General features: G+C 43.2%; 1 protein-coding gene across 1 annotated transcript in view; it reads right to left on the minus strand.

The window, feature by feature from the left end:
• Positions 1-13262, minus strand: part of IRAK1 (interleukin 1 receptor associated kinase 1) — an 84558-nt gene that overhangs the window by 35222 nt on the left and 36074 nt on the right. Inside the window, exon 2 of the mRNA XM_018560698.1 lies at positions 12314-12490. Coding sequence (XP_018416200.1) covers positions 12314-12490 — 177 coding nt within the window. The remainder of the gene's footprint in view (positions 1-12313; positions 12491-13262) is intronic.

Consider the following 13262-nt stretch of genomic DNA (forward strand, 5'->3'; position numbering starts at 1 on the left):
TCCCCCCCCCAATCCTTCCTCCCTCCCCGTGTCATTTCCTTCCCCCCTGTTAGTGTCTGTCCGACACGCGGGGTATTGACTCACTAAATACTGTTATATATCGATTGCACGGTTAATCCTCCCCCTGTTATTGTATTGTATGTTTTGTATATTACCTGAAAAATCCAATAAACCGAAATAATTAAAAAAAGAACTATGGGGTAAGTGTTTTTCCCTATAGTTCTCTTTAGGGTCACGGGAGGACATATACTAACCTCCTACTCCTGTGACCCAAAGCTCAGTATATAGCGAGCTATTGCCCGCGATATACCGAGAGCGCCACAGCCGGGACGGATCCCGACAATACTGTCGTGATTCACATAGCTGCAAGAGCGACAGCGGGCTCTACCTATCTAGAGGCAGAGCCAGCTGTGCCCCCCCTCCTCCACCCGTCCGTTCCTCCACGCAGCGCTGGAGGATCAGGGAGGGGGGAATCCCTCCAGGGAGCGATGACTGACAGTCACTGCAGTGAGATGATCGGGAAGTGAGATGATCGGCTGCATGTTTCTGCTCACTTCCCAATCTATAGAGCCGACCTGTGAGAATTCTTTGTCACGGGTCGGCTCTAACTATGAGGTGAGTGGAAATCACTCACCTCATAGTTCTCCTTTAAGAATGGACATGAAAGGGTCCTTTACTTGGAAAAAAGAAAAAAAAAAAAAGACAGCTTACCTGTCCTCCTAACCTGTTTAAGTGTGAGTGGCTGCAGGGTCACCCACGGCTTGGATTTCAGCCAATTCACAGGAATCAGCCCAATTCAAGTCATGTATGGCTAGCTTTAGGGTAGGGTAATTCAGCATTTCCTGGGATCTCCGTCACCATCATCTAGGTACCACAGGCAGGGGCAAGGTAAGTATATTTCATAACATTTTCCCTACAGGTTTGTAATTTTTGGGGTTTTTCTTTACTTTAAAATGTTAATGGTTGAGGGGGCCCTGATATATTAAGTTGGTCCTGCTTTTTACTGCAAGGTACACATAGTGCTACATAACAGAAAGACATTTTATACAATTGTATGCTTCTAACCTTGTGGCAACAGTTTGGGGAAGGCCCTTTTTCTGTATCCAGCTTGACTGTGCCCTTGTGCACCAAGCCAGCTTCATAAAGACACGGTGTGAAGAGTTTGGTGTGTAGGAACTTACGTGTCCCGCACAGATCCATGGCCTCATCCCTACTGAAAACCTTCAGAAGAATTGCAATAGCTTCAGGAAAGCTCATCTTCCTAAATATCCTAGGCCTGCAAGCCAGACTATTAGGGCTGCAATAACTAATCGACATAATCGATTATAATCGATTATTGAAAAAGTTGTCAACTTTTTCAAAAATCGATTAATCGGCTTCCGATTGGTTGGCCCTGTTCATGGCTCCACACACGCTGCACGCCACACCTCCTCCCCACCTCACGCTCGCCGCTGCCAGGCCCGCCCGCATCCACACGCCGCACCTCCTCCCGCTCAGTGCTCGCCCTAATCCACGATCGGCACAGGTGCGTGGGGAGAAGAAGTAAGGAGGAGCAGGTGTGGGGGGGATGACAGCCGCCAATATTCCCGATCTCAGAAACAAGTTGCTGGAAGACTGCTCAGGTAAGCCTGCACTTTCCCCACACATGGTGCTCTGTAATGTATTGCTGGGATTTGTATTCCTCTATAGCTGATGGTACATTGTGATGTATATTAGATCAGCTATAGAGGAATACAAATCCCAGCAATACATTATACACTGTATGTATAATGTATTGCTGGGATTTGTTGTATTCCTATGTAGCTGGTGGTATTCTGCATTGCGCTGTATCGAGGACTACAAATCAAGGAATAATATATTATACAGTGCAATGCAGAATACCACTAGCTATAGAGGACTACAACACCCAGCAATAGTACATTATACAGCGCAATGCAGAATACTACCAGCTGTAATATACTATTGCTGGGATTTGTTGTACTCCTCTATAGCTGGTGGTATTCTGCATTGCGCTGTATAATGTACTATTGCTGGGATTTGTTGTACTCCTCTATAGCTGGTGGTATTCTGCATTGCGCTGTATAATGTACTATTGCTGGGTTTTGTAGTCCTCTATAGGCAGTGCCATTCTACATTCATTGCTGTATAATTTTACACTTTTCATTTCACTATATTGCACACCGCACTTTTTTTTTCCTTTTCTTTACTTCCACCGCTCTAAGCTTGCTCCTGTGATGGACTACAATCTCAATACAAACTAGTACTCCATCACTGGAGCCATTTTTAAAAATGTATTTAATTTTTTTATCCGAGTAACCGATTAATCGAACGTAATAATCGTCCAACTAATCGATTTTGAAAATAATCGTTAGCTGCAGCTCTACAGACTATTCCTGGTACAAGCTTTGCCTTTGTAAAAATACAATACAGCCTTACACATCCAGTAGAGAAGCTGCACAGTGTAGAATAGAAGAAGAACGTGATGCAGTCACCGTAAGAACAGTGACATTTCTGACTAACAAGGTTACAACATTCCTAAATAGCATACGTAATTACCAGATTGGCTTTACTTGTTTCCGGGTTGCTCTTTTTTGCTGAACAGAGTCTGTTACCTACAAGCTTTATCCAGTAACTTCGATAGTAGTATATGACTACAATCTGACTAGTGAAACATGCAACAGACTTCCTGCAAATGCACACATCAGCATATACATATCTGCTCCTTACATTGCTGATGCTGCCACAATGATGCCATCTATAATGCCAGCAGAGGTTGGTACTTTAATGCTAGAACTGTAATGTTATTTTTTATTTCTAGGAAATAGGATTTTGTCCCCCATGGAATCCACCGCCTTCTTTTACAGCTAATGATTTCCGAGCTCAGCACAATTTTTCCAGCCAGGGAGTTTTCCCCTGGTGCTCTGTGTTGGCATGGATCATTTTTAAGACTCCCTGGAGATCTCTCTGAACACTGCAATTACCATGATAAAGAAAACAGGGAAGGAAATAGAAGTCTAGCACAAAGCGGGAGGACACATGATACAAAGACGTTGAGAATTTTAAATGATTAACCACAGAAAAAGTGATTATAGATGCTATAAATCCCTAAACTTTTTCAAAAAACTGGCAGAAATAGCTGCCAATGGTTGGTAAAATGTACTTGTGTTTAAGCAATCACATTAGCGATCAAGTACATACCGCCAAATCAACAAGCTTCCTCAGCGGAAGAAGCCTAAGGAGCAAACTGCTAAATCATCTTCAACTTTCTCTGCTAGGAAGTGTCCTTTTTACTTCAGCATTCAGAGGTCTCAAAGCAGAAGCCGAGGGCATGCTGAAATAAAAAGGACACTTCCTAGCAGAGAAAGTTAAAGATGATTTAGCAGTCTGCTCCTTAGGCTTCTTGCGCTGAGGAAGACAAGTACTTTTGTCCCCAGTAGCATCCTTGATTATAGCATCCAGATCCGGTCCAAAGAGATAATGTTGTTCCTTGTAGGCCATGCAGATCTAACCCTTCTTGCAAAAAAGTTCCACAGTCCGGCACTTCAGCCAAATTAGCCCCATGCATATTCACCGATAAGAGGCCAATGCGGGGAAAAAAAGTTGAATGGCTTCTAACAGACCATTGCAGCTAAGGTCTAAAGCGGTGGTGGCGAACCTCGGCAGTCCAGCTGTGCCAAAACTACAAATCCCAACATGCATCTGCCTCTGGGAGTTATGTCTGTGGCTGTCAGAGCCTTGCAATGCCTCATGGGACTTGTAGTTCCAAAACAGCTGGGGTGCCAAGGTTCGCAACCACTGGTCTAAAGCAACAAATGTTTATTACAGGTTCTTAATGATCTGAGGGCCAATGACAGCAGTGGTAAGATCTCTTTTAACCCCTTAGTGACCGAGGCCTTTTTCCATATTTTTTTTTTGGTACCCATCATATAATCCACATTTTTGGCCTGAAAATTACTTCAAACCCCGACACATTATATATTTTCTGAAAGACAAGACCCTGTAGAATAAAATGTTGCCAGTTTCAAATTTCTATTTTGCACGATATTAGCGCAACGTATTATCAAACTCCAAATGCCCCAAAACACAATTTAATACCCATTTTTTAAATAAAATATAGAAGATGAGGTTCCAATGAGTAAATAGATAGCCAACATGCCTAGGTTAAAAATTATGATGCGTCCGTGAAACGATGACAAAATTCAGTTACCCACGTGAAGACGCGCGTGCTCGCGGGGGGGACTTTAAAAGTTTTTTTATATAATTTAATATTCATTTTAAAAACGTAATTTTTTTTTTTAATTGCTATCACATAGGGGGGCGGACGCCAGATCACTTCTATTGTAAAGCCGACAGTCAGCTTTACAAGAGTCCCGTACTATGGACGTCACTGGTCACTAAGGGGTTAAAGGATTTGGACCAATCAGATATGGTTTTGCAAATCAAAAAATTGCGGTTTGGGGCCCTTCCTAGAAGTTCTAACTAGCAGGACCCACCAGAGAGAACTCCTGGAAAGGGCCTCAAACTGCTTACTGACAGGTCCCTAGACGCAGGAGCGCATTCCACAGGTATAGTAGTCGCATCTACAGCAGGAACGGACCACTTTTGAACAAAATTCTCACTAAGCTGGTATAGACACAGCAAGCACTAGGGGGGAGCAAACAACATATCAGTGTGCTTTCAATCCTCATACAGGAATAACTGGAACAGTCTTTGAAGAATTCATAAAAAGACCCAAGGCCAGAAAACAGCACTAGCAGAAGCAACAAGCTGCACTGCATTCATTTAGACCCTCATTTGATTTGGGAGGATAACAGTGGACTATGACTCTTTAGGGGAAAGCTCATCAGTCAAATATTTGAGCCATTCAGAATCAAAGTCTCTATGGTCATTGGCCCGGAAGCCACTAAGGCCACAGGTAAATCAGACCTGGAATCTGCTGTGGAGGTCACCAGAACGCACGTCCAGCCACTGCAATCAGTGTCGGGGTAATTTTGGCCATGAAGTCCTGTATGACACCAGTAAAAACCTTAACCAAGAGGGCAGAGAATCCAGCAACACCCACCAGGGCCAAAGAGGACACTGATGAGGCAAGAGATTGTAAAATCCCATGACAATATGATTCTATGCTACAAACATTGCCACTATTAAAAAGGCATGCTAACAATTAGACCCCAACCCATTAGTGGGGAGAATGCTGGGGGCACCCGGTACAGCCAGACTGCCCTCCCTCCCAAATTCACTGTTGGACAGTAGCAGGATTGGATCCAAGTTCCATGTGGATCTTTGCAGCAAGAGTAGCAGTGGGGAGATGCTTCCTTGACACTGTTCGGTGGGAAAGAGCATGGGATGTGTTCACACCAACACTCTATGCTACACAATTAACTCCTTCCATGGGAACCTTGCAGAAAATGGGGAATAATGGTGCCCAGTGACCAATAAAAAAAAAAAGGATGAAGCTCCCAGTAACTGGCCCAAACAAACAACTCACTAAGTGTCTCTTCAGAGGCAGGGTCAGCCCTCAGATAATCCCAGCAGCTCTGTACCTAGAAAGCTTTTGTTTGCCAGTGTCCAATCCTCCTGTAGGTGGCAGTATAACCAAAAGGTTTAGGACTCAATGTGTCCCTCAAATGGACAAGAAAGAAATGTGCATCAATCCTGTTGGTCTGAAAAAATTACATTGGTCTTTCAAATTTCATTAGCCGTTTACGTTACTAAAAAGAAATGAAAGCTTAAAGCAATCCTTTCGTCCACCTAGAAATGATAAAGAAAATCCTGCAAAAGAAGAGCACAGAGCTGCGGCTGACTCCTGCAGACAGCCTTTGGCCAACGTTGCTGGTCCTCTTTCCAGTTATCCTGGGGTTTTCAATCCATTTCCTGTGAGCATGTTATCAACCACACAGGATAATGCTACAAAAATTAATGCAGGGGTCTCAAACCTCCGGCACTCCAGCTGTGGTGGAACTACATATCCCATGAGGCATTGCAAGATTCTCACAGCCACGACTCCCGAAGAGAGATGCATCATGGGATTTGTAGTTTTACCACAGCTGGAAGGCCGGAGGTTTGAGACCCCTGTACTAGTGCCACCTCATTATGTGGCAGCATTCAGCACCGGCCCACCAAGGATTAATGGATACAAAAAAAAGAAGTGGGGAGGAAACTGGAGTTGTACTTTAATTGTCCAGCAATGCCCTACCAGTTTTGGACAGACTAAGCCTTCAAGCTTATAATAAAAATCAGGGACAATGTATTTAAGTGACGAATGAGCAATACAATTCAGTGCAGTAGTACTAGCACTGAAATACCACAGTTATCATTTGTTGCTGGCCACTAAAAGCAGACTTTGCCTCAAAGATTATCAAGTCAGAAAAAGATCTCGATTTGTCTTATACAAGGATTTTATTTCCAAACCTCAAACCACAAACAATAGGAGCTTGTATAATATTTCTCCAGTTCTATTTGGCAGACTACAGGCTTTCATTATTTGAATTATTATTCCAGACAAAGCTTTGTACTGTCTTACTGCTGCTTATTCAGGAGATTAGAGACATTAAAAATATAAGCTGTACATCTCGGCAATACTTGCAGATTTTGCAGTGTTTTGTCTCTTTAAAAATGTTTTACAGACCAATAACAGTTGATCCAGGGGTGTGGACATTTTTGGAAAAACTATTTGTCCAAGGACTAAAGCGGGGGCCGGATCTAATTGTCCCCTCATGGGCAATCCACTCGTCCCCTCATGGGCAATCCACTCGTCCCCTCATGGGCAATCCACTCGTCCCCTCATGGGCAATCCACTCGTCCCCTCATGGACAATGCACTCGTCCCCTCATGGACAATCCACTTGTCCCCTCATGGACAATCCACTTGTCCCGATTCAACATATATATTTTTCTACCAAAGCCATATTTAGCAGTGCTACAAAGAGCTTCTTATTGGTCAGCGCCGTCAGGTGACTGCGTTGACCAACGAGTGCAAAACTAGGGGAATCCACTCGTCCCCTCATGGGCAATCCACTCGTCCCCTCATGGGCAATCCACTCGTCCCCTCATGGGCAATCCACTCGTCCCCTCATGGACAATGCACTCGTCCCCTCATGGACAATCCACTTGTCCCCTCATGGACAATCCACTTGTCCCGATTCAAAATATATATTTTTCTACCAAAGCCATATTTAGCAGTGCTACAAAGAGCTTCTTATTGGTCAGCGCCGTCAGGTGACTGCGTTGACCAACGAGTGCTCACAATTTGGGAGTGAAATTCAGAATACATGGAACAGGTACAGATAGTACACTCGTACTGGGGGACGGGAAGGACCGTTCGCCGAAAGGTAAGTATATCAGGAGGGAGATTTGTGCGGGTAATTGCATTTTCCCAAATTACTTGGGAAAGTGAATTTACCCTTTAGGACTGACTTTGGGCAATCCTGGGATGTGTGATCATGTGCGGCTGCATACAGCGGTTGCATCCGCATGTATGGGGTTACATCGTGTTGTCTTCTAACATAACTCTATCATACTGGGATGAGTTAATCAAATTTAATAACTGCTTCCGGCAGGCAGAATAAGCGGATGTTACCATTGGTGTCTGGCCAACTTAAGCCTACACAACAAGTGCTTGTTTAATGGGTATAACAATATCAGACAGCTTAAAAGAGAACTATGGGGTAACCTTTTTATCCCATAGTTCTCTTTAGGGTCACAGGAGGACAAAACTAACCACCTCCTGAGACTCAAAGCTCTGTGAGAGCGCCGCAGCCGGGACGGATCCCGACAATACTGTCGAAATCCACCCAGCTAGCTGATTGACAGCGAGCTCTGCCTATCTAGAGGCAGAGCCAGCTGTGCCCGCCCCCTCCCGTCTGTTTCTCCAGTCAGCCTGGAGGATCGGAGAGGGGAGGATCCCTGAGGGGAGTGATGACTGACAGTCACGGCTCTCTGCAGGGAGATGATCAGAAAGTGAGTGAGCGACGGTATGTGTTCACTCACTTCCAGATCTATTGAGCCAACATGTGACAGTTTCATTGTCACGCGTCGGCTCGAACTATGAGTGAAAATCAAACACTTACCTCATAGTTCTCCTCTAACCCCTTCGTGACGGGAGACGTACACTGTACACCCCGCCACAAAGGGACCAAATGACTTGTCACGTACACCGTTCGTGACAAGTTATTTGCTGCATTAGAGGGCTGGTAACCGCTGAGAATCAGCGGTTACCATTCATTAATGGATGCCTCAGTATAGAGGCATCCATTAATGAAAGGGTTAACCTTTTTCAGACACCTGATACCTTAATATCGGGTGTCAGAGTCAAAAGCAGAGCCGGCAAAAGCCGGCATTCTGACAGCTTGTATAGATCGAGAGATATCTCTCGATCGTATACTGCCTTTTTTTTTTTCTCTCACTTTCAGGGATACATAATGTATCTATTCCTGAAAGAAGAATGTTTCAGTTTTCTGATCGTTGTTGGAACGATCAGAAAACCTTTAGTGACAGCTGAATCCTGAACAGCTGCAGGATCAGTGTCACTAACTTATTATTGGCTGTTCTGAAGTTTGAAACAGCCTAATAATAATCATAAATGTATTAATGTATCAAGCAGTAATAGTGAGATTAAGTCACAATGACTGCTTGATATAAATTAAAATAAAAGTTTTCAAAAAATAGTGAAAAGTGTAAAAAAATAAAAAATAAAAAGACAAACAATGAATGTATTTATTGCATTTTTTTTTTTTTAGCTGTGCTGGTTTTGTAAAAAATACTACAAATCAAAACTGGGTTTTTTTACGTTTATTCCTCTTTTTTTTATATTTTATTTGTCCTAAGTGAGGCGTTAGACATACATACAGTGGGGCAAAAAAGTATTTAGTCAGCCACCAATTGTGCAAGTTCTCCCACTTACAAAGATGAGAGAGGCCTGTAATTGGCATCATAGGTAGACCAACTATGAGAGACAAAATGAGAAAACAAATCCAGACAAATCACATTGGCTGATTTGGAACAAATTTATTTGCAAATTATGGTGGAAAATAAGTATTTGGTCACCTACAAACAAGCAAGAGTTCTGGCTCTCACAGACCTGCACCTTCTTCTTTAAGAGGCTCCTCTGTCCTGCACTCATTACCTGTATCAATGGCACCTGTTTGAACTTGTTATCAGTATAAAAAAAAGACACCTGTAAACAACCTCAAACAGTCAGGCTCTGTTCACACCTAGGCGTATCGAATATGCGCGTTTGTCTTGCGTTTCGTGACGCGCGTTTTTACCGCAATTCGCGGTAAAAAAAACACGACAAACGCGCGTTTCCGAGGGCTACTTGGCTGTATCCCAATGAAAACGCATGACAAAAACCTTTTGACTTTAATATCACATGCTTGCCTGTAATCCAGCTCTGGTAAGCTCTCTGCTATGCAGACCAGCACCGTACAGTGAGGAAGTTGCAGAAGAAAAGTCTCTTCAGTCAACTAGTGCACCGCCTGCGCACATAAGACATACAGTGGACAAGCACTCTATGGACCTTTCAATGGAATGAATAGAGTTGGTGTTGCAGATGTACAGGAAAATGTAGAAATGTCACCAGCACACCAGAATCCCTTTAGGATAGCATAATGTTCATTTATTTGAAGTTCATGGTCATATAAAGAAGCTCTTTCGGAGTCAGGCAGGGTGCCTTCATCAGGCTTAGCATTGACAATGCTAAGTCTGATGAAGGGACCCTGCACGCCCCCGAAAGCGCTTGTTTATATGACTAGGAACTTCAAATAAATGAACATTATGCTATCCTAAAGGGATTCTGGTGTGCTGGTGACATTTCTACATTTTGCTAAAAAGAAAAAGTAGCACACGTACAGGAGTCACAGGATTTTGCAGAAGAGGTTCTATAGCGTTGGGCGAAGATCACAGCAGAGCAAGTTACGATGCAAATGTTTACTGACTCACCATTAGGGTGAGAAATCAAGCAAAGGGTGTGAGAGCAGTAAGAAGCTTTATACAGGAAACGCCTAATGAACAAAGTCTCCTTTTCACTCTGACTATTCTCAGTTCTGGCACTTATGTAGTCTACCATGATGGAGTCTATTGTGAAGATCTCTCACCAAAAACAGGGGATGCAAAATGTGATGTCCTCAACTGATCTGCCCTCTGATGGGACCTTCTGTGATCTTCCCCAGTCAGTGGATATATGCAGTACATACAGTGGTACCTCGGTTCACAAACCTAATTGGTTCCACGATTATGGTGACGAACCGAATCGGTTGTGAACCGAATCACATTTTCCCATACGGTCCAATGTAAATCAGGTTAATCTGTTATGAACCATATGAGAAAATAAAAAATTTAACCACAACTTTCTTTTTACCACCATTCTTGCTCTGCACATTCTTGTCACCTTCAATAACGCTCTGCACATTGTCACCTTCGATACCGCTCTGCACATTCTTGTCGCCTTCATTAACGCTCTGCACATTCTTGTCACCTTCATTAACGCTCTGCACATTCTTGTCACCTTCATTAATGCTCTGCATTCTTGTCACCTTCAATAACGCTCTGCACATTGTCACCTTCATTAATGCTCTGCGCTTTCTTTTTCCCACCATGCTTGTCTGCACTTTCTTGGGAGCAATGCTGGATTTAATACAGTAATACTGTACAGTACTGTGCTACAAAGCACACAGAAAAGCTTCACAGTAAGTGTCCACTGCCCTGTCTGCGACCACAATCTCGAGTACAGGAAGCCACGACCACGTGTCAGAGCGGGGAAGATGGCCGCGGTCGTTTTCGTCACCCAAGGCAGAGTTCGCGAACGGAGTCAAAATTTTGACGAACTTCCTGGTCGCGAACCGAATTGTTCACGAACAGAGGCGTTTCGTGAACCGAGGTACCACTGTATACAGTAAAAGTCTAATTTCTTTTCCCACGACATTTTAAAACATCACTGTTAGAAATAATGAGTGCTTCCAATGCCCACAGGTCCTTATCTCTTTGAACCACTACCACCGCCTTAGCTCAGTTTTCCAATGTAAAACCAGTTGCTTATATTTGCTTTTGTAAGGAGAACTTTAAAAGATTTGTATGGGCATAGCCCAAATGAATCCCCAAACCTCCCTCTCCCACTCTAGAGCATGTCACAGCATTTTTCCCCTTGTTCCTGTATTATTATTATCATACAGGATTTATAGAGCGCCAACAGTTTGCGCAGCGCTTTACAATATAAGGAAGACATTATAATCACAATACAAATCAAGACAAGATGGTAAGGAGGGCAAGTATGCATGCATCTGTTGTTGCTAATTGGAGTTTATTTGCTCCTACCTCTCTAATTAGCGGTCTGAAATTAAGGGCTGAGCAGGGGGTCAAAGCTTCTTGCCTTTTTATGAAGGGAGGAAGCTTGGCCCTGACAACCAATTAAAAGCAAATTATGTATGGCCAGCACAGTGGAGTAGTGGTGCAGCACTGAGGGTCCCCGGTTACAATCCAGGTCAGGACAATATCTGTAAGGAGTTTGCATGTTCTCCTCCAGGTACCTCGGTTTCCTCCCACACTCCAAAGACATGCTGGTAGGTTCATTGGCTCCTGTCTAAATTGGTCCTCTAAGATAGGGACCTTAGATTGTAAGCTCCTTGAGGGCAGGGACTGATGAGAATGTGCAACTATGTAAATCGCTGCGTAAACTGTTGACGCTTAATAAATACCAGCAATAAATAACGAAAATGTACTTAAGGCTGCCCATACCTATGGAGAGCTGGCATGATTCTATTGCCCCCCTGGCACTACTGACAGAGGAGCACTTTGTAAACACAAGTTCTCCCCCAAGTCAATGGAGAGGCAGGAAGAGAATAGCACTGACAGACTGTCACTCTAGAGAAGATACCATGATTGAGGCAAGATACCATGATTGAGGCAAGTTTTCCAATACTTCCAGTCAAAGTTACCTGCCATCTGCCTCACCTTGCAGATGATATCATTGTACATTCCACACATTTTGGGATATGGCTAAATCAGGCATAATTTCTTGTCTAATAGTCATAATGGAAAAGCTCAGTTGCAGCCTTGGGACTACGTTGCATCTTGTTTCAACATAGCAGATTGGTACAAGCATAGGGCATGGGTTTAGGGGAACCTCGGCCGGCCAGCAAGCAGCAAGGTGGCACTTGCACATATTTTCTTTATTCTAGGTGGACTGTTGAAAAGTGAGTGTGTGTCTTCAGCTTAGGAGAACAATATAAAACACTTTTTTAAATCTCCACGGATTCAGGAAATGTACATTTGATTTGATCTGGGGATAACCCCTTTTAAAACAAAACAAAACCACTTACAGAACTCGAAGATGCTGAGCGCCCGCAATAAATGAAGTTTCTGCAGAACAGACAGCAGCTCTCCCACACGACCGTTCCTGTGCATCCAGTTCCACATGACTGCTTCTGTCCGGGCGCGATGGCGTCCCTGCTGTTCCAGGAGGCGAAGAGATGTCTGGTCAAATATGATCATGGAAGCTGAAAAACATGAGAACATTCAAACCTCAACATCTAGAAAGCCGTGCTTTATACCATAGACTTGTAATTGTGGATACTGCTAGCACAATTTAATTAAGCCAGCAGTAATCTATAGTAATATATCAACCAATCGCAGAACAGGTTTCACCTATAACTAAATTAAGTTGTTATTTAATGCTCCTATGCACTATGCTGTTCAAACCCTCCAATATTCCCTTTATACAGAATCTCTCGATGTCTCACTACTCTCATTCAAGGAGCCAAAAGGGGGTACTTTATATGGGTTGTATTTTCTCTTAAAATGCTAAAGAGGGAAAAAGAAAAAAGAGGAAAGAAAAAGGAAAAAAATGGAATGGAACGGAAAAAAGGAAACAAGAAAAAAAAAGGAAGGAAAGGAAGGAAATGAAAAAAGGTTGAGCTGTACTGTGAGTATTCCTTGGATTTATACTTTATTCCCTTTTTTTTTTTTAAATAGTAAAGTTTATTTTTTCGTATAAAAGGCAGGGGATGGGCTCCCCCGTTCAAAAGGTACATCAAACCCTCTGAACTAGAGCGTTGCAAGAAACTTAAAAAAAAAAAAAAGCAATAACCAAAAAAAGAGAGAGAGAGAGAAAGAAAGAAAGGAGAGAGAAAGAGAGAGAGAGAATGTGTGTGTGTGTGTGTGTGTGTGTATGTGTATTTCTCTGGGTGCGTATTTGTGAATAAATGTGTGAATCTGTTTGTCCTCTATGATTACAATTAAAACCTGTGGGGGGCCCCCCCCCCCCCCCCC

This window comes from Nanorana parkeri, unplaced genomic scaffold, assembly GCF_000935625.1.
Source record: "Nanorana parkeri isolate BGI_ZX_2015 unplaced genomic scaffold, ASM93562v1 scaffold475, whole genome shotgun sequence".
NCBI lineage: Eukaryota > Metazoa > Chordata > Amphibia > Anura > Dicroglossidae > Nanorana > Nanorana parkeri.